The 19,335-nt window shown below is 48.7% G+C and overlaps 2 protein-coding genes across 2 annotated transcripts; both read left to right on the top strand.

The window, feature by feature from the left end:
- Positions 1-2,979: 2,979 nt before the first annotated feature.
- LOC123446215 (light-inducible protein CPRF2-like) lies at positions 2,980-4,292 on the top strand. Its single transcript, XM_045122890.1, has 5 exons — positions 2,980-3,160; positions 3,262-3,444; positions 3,553-3,630; positions 3,737-3,802; positions 3,903-4,292. Exons 1-5 carry the CDS (start codon positions 2,981-2,983, stop codon positions 4,002-4,004), a joined length of 609 nt encoding a protein of 202 aa, XP_044978825.1. The 5' UTR covers position 2,980; the 3' UTR covers positions 4,005-4,292.
- An 88-nt stretch (positions 4,293-4,380) lies between these two features.
- On the top strand, positions 4,381-6,301 carry LOC123446216. Its single transcript, XM_045122891.1, has one exon. It carries the CDS (start codon positions 5,271-5,273, stop codon positions 5,835-5,837), a length of 567 nt encoding a protein of 188 aa, XP_044978826.1. The 5' UTR covers positions 4,381-5,270; the 3' UTR covers positions 5,838-6,301.
- The last annotated feature ends 13,034 nt before the right edge of the window (positions 6,302-19,335 follow it).

Raw genomic sequence — 19,335 nt, 5'->3', positions numbered from 1 at the left:
CTTGCAACGTAACAATTCTAGCACTAGGTTGCACAAATATGCCTATGGTTAGCAAGGGGAAACATAAATATTTCTTTACCTTTAAAAACTAAAAAATTCAAATGTTTAAACATTTTATTAAAGTTGGAGCATTATTTAAAATTATATTTTGGAACACGAGTTTTTTTTTAAAAATCTCTAGGCGCTGGCCCAAAAGAGACCCATATATGGGCTGCACACTTTACTGTGGGATCTAAAATATGGTTGCATGCTTATGCCTATGAGCATCGAACATGGGCCTATATGCCGCTGCATGTCGAATACCAATGAATCAGGACAATAATTATGTTGATTAAGATTTAACATGGGTCTATATGAGCAACGAGTAGTAAAGATTTCTAATATATTGATTTACATTGTACCCTACATAGTATTTTAAAAATATAAAATAACAACATATTCAAACTCTACACATTTTTTAATCAAATTTGATATATAACATGTTTAAATTGGATTTACGGTTAAAAAATGTTGTTATTTGAAATTACATATTTATTCTGAATAGACTCCAGGGTTATTAAAATAATTTAACATGTAAAATAACAATATGTTCAAACTCTATACTTTTTTTAATCAAATTTTATATATAACATGTTTAAATTAGATTTACGGTTTAAAAGATATTGTTATTTAAAAATACATATTTATTCTGAATAGACTCTGAGGTTATTAACACATATGTCAGGGGGTTTACGCAAAAGTATATAAAACAATTTGCTGCGACTAAAAGATGGACTGTGGGTTATTTAATATTAATGTCAAGGGGTTTTGTGTAAAATACGAAAATAACAGTTTGGGCTCACTTAAAGACGGACCGCGGTTGATTAATGAAAATGACGGAGTGTTTTTTAATAAAATAACAATGATGGACGACAAAAACACTCCATGTTTTATTGTTAGAGATAGATTTTTTTTAAACAAAACTGCAGAACTATTGATCTACAGTCTCAGGGTAAAGAAAAACTTGAAACTAGCATGTTTATGCAAATACGTCTATCATCTAAAGCATTTTAGCATCTTGATATTTATTAGGCAACATAGTTAAGATTCCATAGTTCAATCTAGAAGAGTCAATTCTAGCATGGGAAAAATCTCCAAAGAAATATAACATATAATCTCCTATATATAATCATATACAAACACCTGAAATTGGAATACGTGTAGATACTTTGCTAGCATGAGCTCAGCTGTGACCGCGAGAGAACCAAATTAAGGTAGTAGAAACGAAAGCAACCACATGCACCAAAAACGACACAGCCCAATTGCGTGAGTCGAGTAGAGCCGACCTCCGCCGGTCGCCACACTCCAACACGATCGACGTAGCTCTTTGGCCCTGTTTGGATACTCTAACAGGGCTAGAGGTTAGAGTTAGTTTCTAACTTTAGTTTAACCATAAACTAACTCTAGCCTTTGGTGGTGTTTGGATCTAAAGGTTAGTTTGACAATAAATGCATCTTTTTCAATCATGTGTCTTTTTTAAGCAGGATTTGTTGTGGCCAGCTCTTGTGTGGCCTCCATCAGCTCACAAATGACATAACCTGGGCGGCCTGGTGCGGGGCCTGGGGCGCTCTGGACGGGACGAGACGGAGGTGGCCGGCAGGGGCGAGCGCGGCCGGCGGTGGCGAGTGGATGCGGGAGGAGGACGTGGCGGCGTTGGTGGTGAGCGCGGCCGGGGCGGGGGTGGGGGCGGGCTGCGGCGGCCGGCGGGGGCGGGCTGCGGCGGCCTGCAGGGGCGAGCGCGGCCGGCGGTGGCGAATTGATGCGGGAGGAGGACGTGGCGGCGTTGGTGGTGAGCGGGGACGGGGCGGGCTGCGGCGGCCTGCAGGGGCGAGCACGGCCGGCGGTGGCGAACGCGGCCGGCGGTGGCGAGCGCGGTTGGCAGGGGGAGCGTGGCCGGCGGTGGCGAACGTGGCCGGCAGGGGGAGCGCGGCCGGCGGTGGTGACGAGTGGGTGCCGGAGGAGAGGGGGAGATGGGGGGAGATAAGATACAGGAGGAGGGATTCGGTGTGGCTAAAAAAAGTTTTTTTTATGAGTCCACCATAACTAGCTTCAATTGGCACCTCATCTCAGAGATAGTTTTTTAGGTGGGTTAGTTTCCATTTAACTGAAACTAACACATGTGTTTGGATGCTTTGAGAGTTAGTTCAGCTCCAACTAGCTCAAACTAGCTCTAGCACTGGGATCGAAACAGGGCCTTTAGCTAGCTAGCTGCTGTGTAAGAAAACGGGAACATCATCTTTTCTTAATTAGGAAGCAATACTTCGCATCGGCACACCAAAACAGAGCAGACTGGGACGAGAAACAAAAACCGTGCTCGTACCATGCATGCATGCATAGGAGTAGATCTGACAGGCTTTGGCTTTGGCTTTGCCCGTGCGTGCGATGCAGCTCCGACCGCAGCCAAAGGCTCCAGTTGCGTGGTCTTCTAGGCACTTCCGCTCACCGGCGCTCGCCCGTCCGGCTTCACACGCGGCGGCTGCTCCGGCCTGCTGACCTGTGGGCTCCTCCATCTCCATCCCATCCCATCCCGGCGACGAGTCACCTTGCTCCGGCCCGGGCCACGTGTGCCGCTGCGCGGTCCACGTCGACGAGGGGGCTCCCGCTGGCCCCCGGGGCCCGCAACCCGCCTCCTCGTTCCACGAGCCGTCCCGCGCGCTGCATGCTGGGCGCTGCACGCGGCGGCTCCACGTGTCTCGGCGCCCGCTGCTGCGTGGAGGGAATAGAGGACCCCCTGTGCATACGCGCGACGTGGCCGCGCCGGACGGGCCAGATGCTCCGCAGAGGCGCCGGTGCACGGTACCACCTGTCCGAGGCCCTCGCGCCGCCTCCGGGGAGAGGATATTTAAAGCGGGGGCAGGGGCCCCGCCCTACTCTCGCTTGGCACCGCTCTCCGCCTTGCGCTCGAGATCTCATCCCCGCGCCCCCCCCCCCCCCCCCCCCCATGCCGACTGATCACGGCAGCAGCAGCGACGGCGGCCACCAGGCGCAATGTCGGCGCAGGGGCGCCAGCGTCGACGTCGAGCTCCGCGCCGCCATGGCGCTGGCCGACATGGCGGGGGCCGGAGCGGCCGCCGACCGCCCGCTCCCGGCGCACCACGCCGCCGCCGCCCCAGAAGCCCAGGTAGTAATCGATTTCGCCGGTTTGCTGGCTGGCTGGCCCTGTTTTGGATTTCGGTTTGGAAGGATTTGGGTTGATTTGGCCGGCCGTGGGTGGGTTAGCAGGCGGCGATGGAGGCAGAGGATGAGGAGCTGGCGAGCACGAGGCTGAGCCTTGAGCTGGGCAACGTCGGCATCCAGTCCTCCCCATGCTCCAGCAGCTCCAGCGGCGCCGGGCAGCAACCGCCGCAGTCGTCCGCCGCCGTGACGGGATACGGCCTCAGCAGACCGCGGCACACGCTCACCGAGGTAATTAACTCGCTCACTTACTAGTAGTACGTTGCATCGATCAACCTACACCTCCATCCACCGGGGCGTCGTCTGAACTCTGAACCGGCAACCGACGAAACATTGCAGGCGGAGAAAGAGGCGAAGCGGCTGCGGCGCGTGCTAGCCAACCGGGAGTCCGCCCGGCAAACCATCCTCCGCCGCCAGGTGATTAATTGTGCAAATTTATTACTCCTACCACCACCACAGCAGCCGTGGCACCTGTCAACCATGTCTAATTCTGATACGATTCGCACCCTGTCGTCGTGTCCAGGCGATCCGAGACGAACTGGCGAGAAAAGTCGCGGATTTAGCGTCGCAGAACGAGAACATGAAGAAGGTACTCTAATTAAGCACCATCATGTCTATTCTTGGAAGATGTTGAAATGCCAGATCCGACGATCAACATCAAGTTGCTTAATAACCATTAACTGGTGCAGGAGAAGGACATGGTGCTGGAACAGTACCTGACGCTCAAGGAGACCAACAAGCAGCTGAAACAACAGGCACATCATCTATCGCTTTCGCTTTCCTTCCTTTAATATCCTTTTCCCCGTCCATTATTAGTACTGCTCCTACTACCATTGTTAGGCCAAAGGAAAGAAAAGAAATCCCACAAGGGAACCTATTATGTTCCAATCCAGCTCCAGTTGTTCCCCCGCGAGAGGACTACAGTACCAGTCATCGCTGCAGTACGCCTTAGTATGCTCGTTACTAATTATGGTCAAACCAGGAGCCTGTCAGTCGCTGATGTCTGTACATTATTTACATTTTGCTCTGACAGTGATGTTCGGACAATAATATACTACTTATGTGCCCCTCATTGCTTCTATATTTGTCTTTTGCTTCTTTCGGTATGTGCTTTCTTTCTCGGCACGAACACATGCGTGTGTGCCAACGTTGCTGATGCGTCGGCATATCTGTCCAGCCGGGTGGTCGGTCTAGTCGGTTCCGCGATCGGAATCCATCCGGTGGAAGATTGCGGCACGGGTTTGGGCGTGCTCGTGCAGGTCGCAGCTAGCCATGTGTACGTACGTAGTCGTAGCTCGGTGCATCATTGACGGACAGGTGACGATCCACGGTTGGGCAACCAGCCAAAGAGTATCGCTAGACTTCAGATCGATCTGGATAAACTCGGAGGCGACCTAGCCGGGCGCGCCCCCCTTCGCGAAATTTCCATGCATGCGGTGGCGAGTACGGTGCACCGGATCAAACCAGCAGGATGCTCATAGAATCTCGGCTAATTTCGTCGCGGCTTTCTCTAAATCAAGAAACGGGAGCAGTCCGTTTGAATATTATTTGGATTTTTCTTTTTGAAAAGGTGATCCATCGGTGCAAACACATGCGTGCCTCGCCATGTCGACGTACGGTGGGGGTGAGCCAGCATACAAAAAAATGTTGATGGCATGGCAATGGCATGCAGCAACCAGTCGAGATGAGAAGTTGCACGCAGCAACAGTGGTTCCTCTGAACGATTCTTCTATGTTTTTCCTCATCTTTTGACAGATCTGGAAACAGTGAAATTCGTTGAATATGATGGTTGCACGTTTCACCAGTCGGCGGGCAGCTGGCTAGCTCTTCCGGGGAGCGTTTCAGGCGCAAATAATAATTAAACAACATGCGTTCGGCAGACGAAACACTTCTTTTCTCGCTACGTACTGTGGAACAACATGCGGAATCTTTTTTCGTGCCTCAGCTTGTCACACGCAAAGTAAGTGCAAGTGCTGACTCGGGTAACTTTTTGCCTGTCTTCGCAGGTGGCCAAGACGACCAAGAAGAAGCCGTCGTCTGCACCGGCGTTCACGCCCATGGACATCGCGCCGCCCGCACAGAGCGCGGAGGCCACCCCGCCGCAGACGCCGCCGCAGCCAAGCTTTCTGTACAGCGCGCCGCCAACTTCCATGCCTGTGCCCTATGTATGGGGCTCCTGGCCCCCGTGCGGGCCGGGGGTGTACGAGCATGGCGGCAACCTGGCTGGCATGGCGGGACACGCCCCACCGCCGCTCTGCGTCCCGCCGGCCTGCGCGTGGTACTACCCCGTCGTCGCCGCTGCCACCGACCCCCGCGGCTCGCCCCCGGCCTACGTGCAGCCGTTCCAGGAGCCGACCGGCAGCGGGACGGCCGGGGAGGACACCGACGACGACCCTTGCTCGCTGACCCTCGCCATCGATGCTGTCGACAAGAAGAGCCCCACCGCCGGTCCCAATGCTTACCAAAGTGGCAGCGGCGTGGTGGGGGCACTGGGGCTGCAGGTCGCGCTTAACGGTAGAGAGAAGGCGGCGACGGCGGCGGAGGCGAGGAAGAGGAGGAAGGAGCTCACCAAGCTGAAGCAGATGCACGCCGGAAGCCGCCATGCCGCTGGCGAGCACTGGTAAGTGAGCTGCTGACCATGGCAGATTACTAGAAGATCGAGGACGCATGCATGCATGGCACTACTGCTGCTGTGTCACTGACGAGGCATCGGGCGATCAACTGATGATGACGATTGGTTCTTTGGACGCAAGCAACAGCACTGATATTAGTACAGTTCCTACTACTACCATTTTTTTCTGATGTTCTTAATATTTCCATCGCGTTTGTCTAGGAACGTAGGTTTGCATTTCAGTTACGCCCCATGGCACTGAAGGAATGTGTTCGGTTTTGGTTTGAGATTCTTTGGTGCAATCTGTAACCGGATGAATAACTAGTGGTCCGATCATGTATAGCACCGGAGCTGTACGTAATGTAACGATTCTTTACGTACCAGTAGCATTCTTTTGGGCCACTCCCAACAAAACAAGTAAAGGGAACTAAAGGAATATCTATTCTCGATTGTCCTGAACTAAATTATCATTTTGAATTTCCATTCGTTTTCAATAATCACCTTCTCATCGATGACTCGTTGTCTAAACATCTGAACTGAAGTATACCGGGAGTTACATGCTCCCTCTTTTTCCTTTTTTTAAGGAAATGCTCCCTCTTCTTCCTAGCGCGCCGCGCCAATTGAAAAGTCTGTGTGTTCCTCTGTTGTTTGTTTTTGCATCAGAAAGCAAAGAGGTACTGGCCGTTTTTTTTTTCTTTTTGCTTGGTACATATGGGTCCTTGACGTCGTTTTTGGTTGATTTTTGGGTATGTCTAGCTTATTGTCTTATTTTTACATTAGAATGGCATTACCTTCTGCTCCGGAGCTCAAATGAGCTCAGTAAACAATAAAATCGAAATAAAATAAAATATACCTGAAATTTTTTGAATTTTTTGTGTGAGCAACATTGATAAAAGTTCTAAGTGTAAGAATTTTTTTTGACATGAAATAACATTTCTATATGGTGTGATAAAGAAAACAAAATCAATGCTTTAAAAATGCACACTTTATCGATTTCGCTTTTTTGTCGCATTTTATAGGAATGTTATTTAAGACCAAAGTTTTGCATGAATTTAAACCTTTTGTCAATGTTGCTCAAAAAAAATTTAAATTTTTTAAATGTATGATGTTTTTTTTAAAATTTACTGTTTACCAAGCTCAAATGAGTTTGGGGTCCATTACGTGTCCCTTTCTTTCAAACCGTTTATTACACTATCATTCCGTTATAATACGTGAGGTACTGTCTGGTACACATAAATAGTGCACCAACCCGACCGTTGGACAACAAAAAGGGTATGAAACCATCATTTAAAATCATAAAGAAACCAAAGGTAGAAAGGAACACGCGTCAATTCATTGGAAACCACGTATATGCCCCAAAATCCAGATGGAGACCACGTATATGGACAACACTTTCAAAATTTTCATTTGGCGTGGCCGTCCGCCCCTGCTCGCCGGACTACGGCGCCCCTGCAGCGACCGGCACTTCTTCGTGTCGCCTCTTCACCGAGCCATCCGTGTCATCGCATGCTCTTCCGACCCGCTCCTACCGCGATGCATTGATGCCGTGGCTCGGAGACCCGCGCTCAAGGCCGGCCATGGGCATGGCGGTGGCGCCATTCCGTATTTCTAAATCGTATACTTACCGAATAAGTATATCTGTCAAGACATAAAAAAATTAAAACGATAAAAAGGTAGCCGCGCCCCGAATTTAGCGGACCATTCACGCGCATGTCGCACGTACGCGCCACCCGGCCCGGCGAGGCGAACGAGCGCGCGTGTGGTTCTCCCCTTTCTCTTCTCAACACATACTTAGAGTAGTGGGGAGAACTCACTATATAAAGAGGTCCAACACTTCCTCTACTAGCGGTATGAGACTAAACTTTAGCACCATCACACCACCACTTGCCATTTTATTCATGGGCTCAATTTGAGATTTCAGAATTTTGTAGATGGGCCAAGCCCATTTAATTTTAACAATCCCCCACCAGATCTCAAATATCCATTTAAAGATTTGTCTTGTCTCTGCACTTATTTAATATACCAGTGTTTCAGTAGAGACTGTTAAGTTGAACTTCTACCTAGAACTTTAAGCTACATCCATCCACAACTTGACAATGGACTATGCCTTGAATTGCTAGTTTTGTGTGAACAGATTTCACTCAAAGTCTTAACCAGTACCTGGCTGCCAGTAGGCTATCCCGTGGTTTGGAGCATATACGTCGTACTCCTTGGTCTCTTCGTGAGCTTACTAGACATTACCCAAATCTCCTAGATTGCGACGTTTTACAATCGGAGCTCATATAGGTGTGTTGTTTCAAGATTGTTCTGTAGGACAACATCTTTGCTATAATAGCCAATAGAATCACATTAAGGCATGTTGCCAACCTGCCTAACAGTACTTAAGCCTTACAACTCTGAGAGTTTTGCATCTTCACTTAGAGACGGTCACTTATTACTCTCCTCTGTTAACCAATAGCTTGTTCTTCCCAGGTCGTAATTCACGGGATCTTCGATCACAAAGGTTGCGTTACTAGTATGGTGTAACGTCTATGGGTCTCATACCCATCTCCCTAGATGCACTATCTATCACATTGCGTGATAGTCCCTTTATAAAAGGATCTGCCAGGTTTTTGCCTGTTTGAATATACGTAACAGTTATTACTCCGGAGTTTCTCAACTTCCTGACAGATTTTAAACGTCTCTTCACGTGTCTTGATGACTTCGCGTTATCCTTAGAATTATTCTCTTTAGCGATAACCGTTTGGTTGTCACAATTCATAAGAATAGCCGGTACATGTTTTTCAACCACAGCAAGTCCATCAAGAGTTCACGCAGCCATTCTGCCTTTACAGTGGTTGTGTCCAACGCAGTTAGTTCTGCTTTCATAGTTGACCTTGTCAATATGGTTTGCTTGCAAGACCTCCATGACACTGCACCACCTCCATGAGTAAATACACACCCACTTGTAGCGTAGAGTACATCAACATCAGAGATCCAATTTGAATCCCTATATCCTTCTAGCACAGCGGGGTGCCATGAATAGTGAATTCCATAACTCATAGTACCTCTCAGATAGTGCAAGACCCTTTCTAGTGCATGCCAATGATCATTACCCGGGTTGGACATGAACCTACTCAGTTTGCTCACAGCAAAACAGATGCCTGGTCTTGTAGCGCTAGCTAGGTACATGAGTGAACCGACAATTTGAGAGTATCTTAATTTCTCTCTCGTTTCTTTCTTGTTCTTTCTAACTGTCACGCTGGGATCATAAGGTGTTGGAGAAGGCTTGCTATCCATAAATCAAGATGGGAATGGGTCGGGTCGGCCCCCTGGGTCACTAACCCGACCCAATTTGTCGAGGCCAATGGGTCAGGTGGGTTGGACCTGAAACATAAATGGGTCACTAGAGCCGGCACCGTGCGACCCAATGGACTACACGGGTCGACCCAGTAATTTGATCACGTTGCCCGGCTACCTCCCACCACTTCCACTGCTAGTGTCACCACCATCACACATTTCCCTTCAAGGCTCCAGCCCCATGTGCCCAGCCTCATCTTCTTCCTTCCGCCTCCATTCACACACATGCCTCCTCCATTCACACACACGCCTCCTCCCCATTTCTTTATCGTTGGGGACCCAGCCCAGCCGAGGCCCCTCAGCTAGCTGTCATGGCGTAAGGATCAGAAAATCAAATCTCCCGCTGAAATCCATGCAAGCAACCCTAGTATCTTATAGCTAAGCTTTTGTCAGCAGCGGCAACACGAGTGTTTGCATACTATGCAACTGCAAGCAAGCTACGTGCTTGTAAGCTCAGCTCCACTGCCCGCTTCCTCCACTCCACCACCAGCCGATGGCTCGCGGCGCTGCTGGCGCTGCTAGTGTGGGCGTCGATGTCATTGCCAGCCACCGCAGCGCTGGCCGACCAGGAGGGCTACAGGATCCGGGAGCTCCCAGGGCAGCCGTCCAACATGGACTTCTCGCAGTACTCAGTCTACGTCACGGTCAACCAGGCCCGCGGCCACACGCTCTTCTACTGGCTCATCGAGGCAGCCCCGGCGGCCGGGCCCGTCATGCCGCTCATCCTCTGGCTCAATGGCGGGCCTGGCTGGTCCTCCGTCGGCTATGGCGCGTCCGAGGAGGTCGCCCCCTTCCGCATCCAGCCCAATGGAAAGACGCTCTACCTCAACAAGCATTCCTGAAACAAGGACGCATCTGGCTCAACTATGCAGTTCTAGCTGAATTTTGGGTTGGCCCTGGGATACCCAATGGGCCGATGAGGCCACGTGATTTTGTCAGAATGGGTCGACCCCTGGCCACTGAAATTGGCTTTGAGGCCATGGGGCCAAGTCCAAGGCCAGGTCCGGGCCGGCCCATTCCCATCTTGATCCATAAAGCCGAAACGGCTCAAGACCTTCTCAGCATAGTGAGATTGCATTAGAGTAATCCCACTCTCATCCTTAATAAGTTTGATGTTTAGGATCGCATCGGCTTCTCCCAGATCTTTCATGTCAAAACTCTTTGATAGGAAAGTCTTGACCTCATTGATCACAACAATGTTTGTACCAAAGATCAATATGTCCTCCACATACAAACATAATATGACACTATTTCCTCCACCATGGCGATAGTAGACACACCTATCAGCCTCATTAATGACAAATCCCGCATGGGTCAAAGTTCTTTCAAACTTCTCATGCCATTGCTTAGGTGCTTGTTCAGACCATACAAAGATTTTAGCAACTTGCACACCTTTTTCTCTTCTCCTTTTACCACAAACCCACCAGGCTGATCCATATAAATTTCCTCTTCCAACTCTCCATTTAGGAAAGCTGTCTTTACATCCATTTGATGAATGATCAGACCATAAGAGGCAGCCAGGGAAAGTAGCACCCGAATGGTGGTTATTCAAGCAACAGGTGAATAGGTGTCAAAGTAATATTCGCCTTCTTTCTAAGTGTAGCCCTTGGCCACAAGTCGCGCCTTGTACTTATCAATAGTACCATCAAGCCTTAACTTCTTTTTGAACACCCATTTACAACCCACAGGTTTACAACCATAAGGTCGTTCAGTTAACTCCCAAGTTCCATTAGAAAGAATTGAGTCCATCTCATTATGAACAACTTCTTTCCAATCATCTACATCTGGATACGCCAATGACTCTTCAATAGACTTGGGAGTATCATCCACAAGGTATACAATGAAATCATCACCAAAGGATTTTGCAACCCTTTGTCTCTTGCTCCTTACAGGAGCTTCATCGTTATCCTTCTCATGGACTTCCTCGGGTGTTTGTTCAATATAATCATCAAGTGTACTAGATTTAGAATTTAACTCAGAAGAAAATCTAGCAATGCTATGCATATCTTTCATAGGAAACATATTCTCAAAAAATGTTGCATCACGAGATTCCATGACAGTATCTACATGCATATTAGGAACCTCTGATTTAACTACTAAAAATCTATAAGCAATGCTCCGCTCAGCATAACCCAGAAAAACACAATCCACTGTCTTTGGTCCAAGTTTGCGTTTCTTGGGGATAGGAATATTGACCTTTGCCAAACATCCCCAAGTGCGCAAATAAGAAAGTGATGATTTTCTCCCAACCCACTCTTCATAAGGGGTTTTATCTTTATTTTTGTTAGGAACTCTATTTAGGACATGACATACAATCAACAAAGCCTCCCCCACCATGCCTTAGATATACCAGCAGTGTCTATCATGGCGTTCACCAAGTCAGTCAACGTGCGGTTTTTCCTCTCGGCAATCCCGTTTGATTTGGGCGAATGGGGAGGCGTCCTCTCATGAATAATACCATGTTCCTCACAAAATTCATCAAAAACTTTGGAAAAATATTCTCCACCACGATCCGACCTAAGACGCTTGATCTTTCTCTCTAGTTGATTTTCAACTTCTGCTTTATAGATATTAAAGTAATCGAGAGCTTCATCTTTAGTTTGCAACAAATAAACATAGCAAAATCTAGTCGTGTCATCAATCAAAGTCATGAAATATTTCTTTCCACCTTTTGTCAATACACCATTCATCTCACATAGATCAGAATGTATGAGTTCTGGAGGTGCCAAGTTTCTCTCTTCGGCGGCCGTGTGAGGCTTTCGAGGTTGCTTTGATTGCACACAACTATGGCACTTAGAACCTTTGGCAAGTGTGAAATTAGGAATTAAACTCATACTGGATAGTCGAGACATTAAACCAAAATTAATATGACACAAATGAGAATGCCAAACACTTGTATCATCATTAATACTAGCACATATTTGGTTTACTGACTTATTGCAGAAATCTGAAAGGGAAAAGCGGAACAAGCCTCCACACTCATAGCCTTTACCTATAAATTGTCCAAATCTCGACACGACTAATTTATTTGACTCTAAAACTACCTTAAACCCATCTCGACATAGAAGGGAGCCGCTAACTAGATTCTTGTTCATAGTATGGACATGTTGCACGTTCCTTAGTTGGACGATCTTTCCCGAAGTAAACTTCAGATCCACCGTGCCAATGCCACGAACAGAAGCATGCGACCCATTCCCCATTAGGACGGAAGAATCCCTTGCGACCTGATAAGAAGTAAACAAAGAGACGTCAGCACACACATGAAAGTTAGCTCCTGAATCAATCCACCATGAAGATTATTGAAATACTGAAAGCACAATAGGTAAATTACCATACCCATCAGTATTGCTAGCGGTCACCATGTTGACTGTCTTGGAGCTGGTTTTCCCTCTGCAGTATGCGCGATCTAGGCATTCCTTGGAAAAGTGTCCGAGCTTCCCGCAGGCGTAGCACTCTAGCTCAGCCTTGTTGAACTTCTTCTTCTTGAAGGTAGTAGTCTTTATAGGCTTGTTGAAAACAGGCTTGTTCTTTCCTTTGTTCTTGTTCTTTGGGAACCTTTGTACCATGTTGGCAGTACGTTGAACCTCACCTCCTTTCTCAGTAGTGTCTTTAGCCCGAGCTTTCTCTTGAACATCAAGAGATGCAATCAGATTTTCAACTGATATCTCCGGTCTCTTATGTTTCAGAGAAGTGGCAAAGTTCTTCCATGAAGAAGGCAACTTTGCAATAATGCACCCAGCCACAAATTTATCGGGTTGATCACACTTAAGGAGTTCCAGTTCCTTCACAATACATTGTATCTCATGAGCTTGTTCAACCACAGAACGGTTATTAACCATCTTGTAGTCGTGAAAATTCTCCATGATGTACAATTCACTGCTTGCATCTGTAGCACCGAATAGAGCCTTCAGTGCCTCCCACAGTGTCTTTCCATCTTGTATGTGCATGTACACATCACACAAACGGTTAGCAAGGACACTCAAAATGCATCCGACAAACATAGTGTTGGCTTCCTGAAACTGTTGGAAATATGCCCTAGAGGCAATAATAAAATGGTTATTATCATATTTCCTTGTTCATGATAATCGTCTATTGTTCATGCTATAATTGTATTAACAGGAAACAACAATACATGTGTGAATAAATAGATCACAATGTGTCCCTAGCAAGTCTCTAGTTGGCTAGCTCGTTAGTCAATAGATGATCATGGTTTCCTGGTCATGGGCATTAGATGTCATTGATAACGGGGTCACATCATTGGGAGAATGATGTGATGGACAAGACCCAATCCTAAGCGTAGCACTAGATCGTATTGTTCGTATGCTAAAGCATTTCTAATGTCAAGTGTCTTTTCCTTCGACCGTGAGATTGTGCAACTCCCGGATACCGTAGGAGTGCTTTGGGTGTATCAAACGTCACAACGTAACTGGGTGACTATAAAGGTGCACTACGGGTACCTCTGAAAGTGTCTGTTGGGTTGGTACGAATCGAGATCGGGATTTGTCACTCCGTGTGACGGAGAGGTATCTCTGGGCCCACTCGGTAGAACATCATCATGAGCTCAATGTGACTAAGGAGTTAGTCACACAATGACATGCTACGGAATGAGTAAAGAGACTTACTGGTAACGAGATTGAACAAGGTATAGGTATACCGACGATCGAATCTCGGGCAAGTTCTATAACAACAGACAAAGGGAATTGTATACGGGATTGATTGAATCCTTGACATCGTGGTTCATCCGATGAGATCATCGTGGAGCAAGTGGGAGCCACCATGGGTATCCAGACCCCGCTGATGGTTATTGGCCGGAGAGGTGTCTCGGTCATGTCTACCTGTCTCCCGAACCCGTAGTGTCTACACACTTAAGGTTCGATGACGCTAGGGTTATAGGGAATTGTTATACGAGGTTACCGAAAGTTGTTCGGAGTCCCAGATGAGATCCCGGACGTCACTAGCAGCTCCGGAATGGTCCGAAGGTAAAGATTGATATATAGGACGGATGGTTTCGGACACCGCAAGTGTTTCGGGCGTCACCGGTAACGTACCGGGACCACCGGAGGTGGCCCCGGGGGTCCACCGAAAGGGGGCCCCGACCCCGGGAGGCTAGATGGGCCAAGTGCAGGAGGGAACCAGCCCCTAGGTGGTCTGGTGCGCCCCCACACTTAGCCCATGGCGCAAGAAGAGGGGAGAAGGGGGAAACCCTAGCGCAGGTGGGCTTAAGGCCCACCAGAAGGGTGCGCCACCCCTCCTCCCCCTCCTGGCCGCCGCACCGCCCCTCATCTAGGGTTGCCGCCCCTCCCAGGAGAGGGAAACCCTCAAGGGGGCGCAGCCCCTCCCTCCCCCTATATATAGTGGGCACTTTGGGCTGTTGGAGACACCAGTTTTCCCTCTCCCTCGGCGCAGCCCTGCTCTTCTTTCTCCTCCTCTCTGCCGGTGCTTGGCGAAGCCGTGTCGGGAGACCTCGTCTCTCCATCGACACCACATCGTCGTGCTGTTGGAGATCTTCCCCAGCCTCTCCCTCCTCCTTGCTGGATCAAGGTGCGGGAGACGTCACCGGGCTGCACGTGTGTTGAACGCGGAGGTGCCGTAGTTCGGCACTAGATCGGAATCACACCGCGATCTGAATCGCCGCGAGTACGACTCCATCAACCGCGTTCTAGTAACGCTTCCGCTTAGCGAACTTCAAAGGTATGAAGATGCACTCACCCCTCTCTCGTTGCTGGTCTCTCCATAGGAAGATGTGAATATGGCGTAGGAAAATTTTGAATTTATGCTACGTTACCCAACAGTGGCATCCGAGCCAGGTTTTTATGCGTAGACTCTATGCATGAGTAGAACGCAAAAGGTTATGGGCGATGATTTGTCAATTGCTTGCCGCTACTAGTCTTATTCTTTTCCGGCGGTATTGTGGGATGAAGCGGCCCGGACCGACATTACACGTATACCCACCATGAACGTACACATGCACACCCTACCCCTATGAGCACCTTCGAGAGACTGAGTGAGCATATCATCTTGAAATTTATGAAGTCACCGTAGGCACCTCATCGTCGACGGGAACGTCTCCTCCCACTGAATGCGTATCGTCGGAAATCCTGAAATAAATCCAGGAATAAATGCAAGCACCAGGATACCACAGTCCCTCTAACCATCCAACCACAGGTTGTTTTGCATGTATATACTGTGTTTAACATGCGTATGTATGGAGGAAAATGAAATAAATACAGGAAAGGAGGCTGGATAAGGATTTCAGTCCAAAAAATAGAGACTGGCCCCGACATGGCCCAACTCAAATAGGTGTAGAGCCTGCATGCACAAGCCACGCATCCATTGATCCCATAGAGCTTCACTAAAAAAACAGATCACACAAGAAGCTGGCAGCCTCCCATCCTTAATTCTGTTCATGTTTGTAGGGCATGGCGACAGGGCCAATCGCACGCGCGCATGATGGCACCGGCAGGCGAGCGGCGCGAGGTTGCCATCCGGCAACATCCATCCTTCGGCTCTCGTAGTCACACTCCATATTCAATCCATCTCTATAGTCGGCACTCGATAGTAGTAGGCATTTGCCGCATCGGAGGCTCGCTACATTTCTAAATCCTGATCCACAAGCTCAATCGTATCTAATTAATAATTCGATGCATTCAGGTACATGTATACATTAAAATCCTTCGACTATTAAAATAATGATCGCTTTCTCATGCCGAATCTTAGCACGCATCGTCATCTTATTCTCCTGTTGCCAAGCAGGCTGAGCTACCCCCATCGGGCACTAGCCAGAGTTACGTTAGTAAGTTAGCTTGGCTAGTTGGCTCTCTATTTTAGTATAAATTTAAATTAGGAACTTGTTTGTAGCGAATTATGAATTGTTTAGAAATGAGAACTTGCAAATTAATATTTAAAGAAAACAAGAATTTGCAATTTTCCACGCAAATTATAGCGACATAATCAGTTATACATGGCAATAAAAGCTTTACACTAAAAAAATAGTGTTTGATATTTTGAATACACAAACTTCAAATCCTCGACCCGCCCCTGCACCACGTGTAACTCAGCCTAGAGGGCATCCCCTTGCACGCCTGGCACGAAGACAAAATTAGCAGCGTGATCGACGTCGACATCGAGCTAGACTACATCCTGCCTCGCTCCACCTGGAAGGAAGACACCAAGACGCCGGGCATTTGGGCTTGAACCACAAGCCTGAACTGCATCCCGCGGATGATGCAGCTGTCACTGTTGGCGCGGTGCGCTAGTTCGGGGGAGGCGCCGCCTTCGCTACCGCGTGCTAGTCCACCTTGGGCTGCATGATGACTTCTCCCGTGCTAACGACGACGACCCAAGGGCAAATGTAGATATCAACGAGTTCTTCTAGCACCATGGAGTGGACGATGGCGAGCGCGTCTCCGCGAACCCGCAGGAAGCACCGTGTAACGACGGCGGCCGTTACCGCCGCGATGATGATGAGGATGAAGCGCGACATAGCTATGACTGCGAGCAGGGGCTCGAGGGTCGAGCCTCCAGGTGGTTCGGGCGAAGCCGCTCCTGCGTGTCCTGCGACTAGCGTCGGGAGCATGGTGGTGAGCAGCATCGTGAAGGGCGCGACGACCATGAAGGGAGTGTCGGGCACAGAGGAGAGATGCCCGGGACGACTCCTTTCCTATTCGAGCATGGAGCCCTCGCGGCGGCTCGCCTACATGCATGTATCCCCTTGACGCCGCATGGTCCTCGTCTCCCACTTCCTTCCTCCCATCGTTGCCATCTCCAGTGAGCATGCGAGTGGGCTCGGATGAACGTTGCGCTGCGGTAGTGACCGAGCTCCAGACCGCTAGCCTCTCCGCTACGACGACCCATTCTCCTAGCTTCGAGGAGTCTCCTGTGTTGTGCACCTCGCCGCTCGTTCCCAGCACCCCGACTACCAGGGGGTAATGATGGCCTTGATGCCTTCTTCGAGCAGCCAGCGGAGGCCCTGCTGGTGGCACCACCATCGATGTTGGTCACGCGCCGCATCAACAAGTGGAAGACCATGGCAGAGGTGACCATCGACGCCAACATGGGGTTCTCCTTGCACTGCACCACTGCCAACGCCAAGAATCGACGTGCTGTTGTCCAAGTGGTAGTGGAGGCTGAGAAGCTCATCTGTAGGAACTTCAGTATTGTCCGGGATGGCAGAGATGTCACCAAGGATGCCTTGGAGGTGCTGGGATGCCGCTTCCAGCACGAGGTGTCGCCATCGGTGCTCGCAACACTCAGGGCCCTATTAGTTGGAAATATGCCCTAAAGGCAATGATAAAATAGTTATTATTATATTTCCTGTTTAAAGATAATCGTTTATTATCCATGCAATAATTGTATTGAATGAAGACATAAATGCATGTGTGGATCCATAGACAAAACAATGTCCCTAGTAAGCCTCTAGTTGACTAGCCAGTTGATCAAGGATGGTTAAGGTTTTCTGACCATACGCAAGTGTTGTCACTTGATTACTCGATCACATCATTAGGAGAATGATGTGATGGACAAGACCCAAACTATAAACGTAGCATATGATTGTGTCATTTTGTTGCTATTGTTTTCTGCGTGTCAAGTATTCATTCCTGTGACCATGAGATCATGTAACTCACTAACACCTGAGGAATACCTTGTGTGTATCAAACATCACAACGTTACTAGGTGACTATAAATGTGCTCTACATGTATCTCCGAAGGTGTCCGTTGAGTTAGCATGGATCAAGACTGGGATTTGTTACTCCGTGTGACGGAGAGGTATGTCGGGACCCACTCGGTAATACAACATCACATATAAGCCTTGCAAGCAACGTGTCTAATATGTTAGTCATGGAATCTTGTATTATGGAACGAGTAAAGAGACTTGCTGGTAATGAGATTGAAATAGGTATAGGGATACCAACGATCAAATCTCGGGCAAGTAACATACCAAAGGAGAAAGGGAATGATATACGGGATTATATGAATCCTTGACACAGAGGTTCAACCGATAAGATCTTCGTAGAATATGTAGGATCCAATATGGACATCCAGGTCCCGCTATTGGATATAGACCGGGGAGTGTCTCAGGTCATGTCTGCATAGTTCTCGAACCCGCAGGGTCTGCACACTTAAGGTTCGGTGACGTTTCAGTATAGTTGAGTGATAGGTGTTGGTGACCGAAGGTTGTTCGGAGTCCTGGATGAGATCACGGACGTCAGGAGGGTCTCCGTAATGGTCCGGAAAGGAAGATTGATATATATGATTGTTTCATTTGGCCTCCGGAAAGATTTCGGGCATTACCGGCAGTGTACCGAGAGTGACGAATGGGTTCTGGGTTTTTACTAGGAGGGGGACACCCACCCGGGAGAGAACCCAATAGCCCATGGGTGGCGCACCATCCCTTGGTGGGCTGGTGAGGCTAGCCCAATAGGGCTATGTCGTCTAAAGGAAAAATCAAAGGAGAAAAAGAAAACAAAGAGGGAGGTGGGAAGGAAGGAGGGGACTCCTCCTTCCCCAAACCGAATTGGAGTTGGAGTCCCCTCCTCCTCCACTCGGTCGGCGCCCTAGGGGCTCTCTTTAGCCCCAAGGCTAGCCCCTCCCCTCCTCCTATATATACTAGAGGTTTTAGGGTTTTTGAGACACAACTTTGCCACGTGCAACCCTAAACCTCTACTTCGTAGTTCTTCCTCTAGATCGGTTTTCTGCAGAGCTCGGGCGGAGCCCTGCAGGAATAGATCATCACCATCACCGGCGCGCTGTCACGCTGTCGGAGAACTCATCTACTTCCCCATCTCTCTTGCTGGATCAAGAAGGTGAAGATCGTCATCGAGCTGTATGTGTGCTGAACGCGGAGGTGCCGTCCGTTCGGCGCTAGATCGGAACAGATCATGGGACGACGGTGATTTGAATCACGAAGTTGTTCCACTACATCAGCCGCGTTTCTTAACGCTTCCCGCTTAGCGATCTACAAGGGTATGTGGATCCGATCTCCCTCTCGTAGATGAACATCACCATGATAGGTCTTCGTGTGCGTAGGAATTTTTTTGTTTCCCATGCAACGTTCCCCAACAGTGGCATCATGAGCTAGGTTCATGCGTAGATGTTATCTAGAGTAGAACACAAATGTTTTTGTGGGCGTTGATGTTCGATTTGCTGCCCTACTTAGTCTTTTCTCGATTCGG

Source organism: Hordeum vulgare, chromosome 4H, assembly GCF_904849725.1.
Source record: "Hordeum vulgare subsp. vulgare chromosome 4H, MorexV3_pseudomolecules_assembly, whole genome shotgun sequence".
Taxonomy (NCBI): domain Eukaryota; kingdom Viridiplantae; phylum Streptophyta; class Magnoliopsida; order Poales; family Poaceae; genus Hordeum; species Hordeum vulgare.
The sequence above is the reverse complement of the archived record's forward strand: the minus strand, read 5'-3'. Positions and strand labels throughout refer to the sequence as shown.

Bases quoted from the DNA above. Each gene is read 5' to 3' on its own strand.
- LOC123446215 (XM_045122890.1), top strand. From the start codon at position 2,981: ATGCCGACTGATCACGGCAGCAGCAGCGACGGCGGCCACCAGGCGCAA. The intron at 3,161-3,261 runs GTAGTAATCGAT...GTGGGTTAGCAG, and splicing joins CCGCCGCCCCAGAAGCCCAG to GCGGCGATGGAGGCAGAGGA. The intron at 3,631-3,736 runs GTGATTAATTGT...CGTCGTGTCCAG, and splicing joins AAACCATCCTCCGCCGCCAG to GCGATCCGAGACGAACTGGC.
- LOC123446216 (XM_045122891.1), top strand. From the start codon at position 5,271: ATGGACATCGCGCCGCCCGCACAGAGCGCGGAGGCCACCCCGCCGCAG.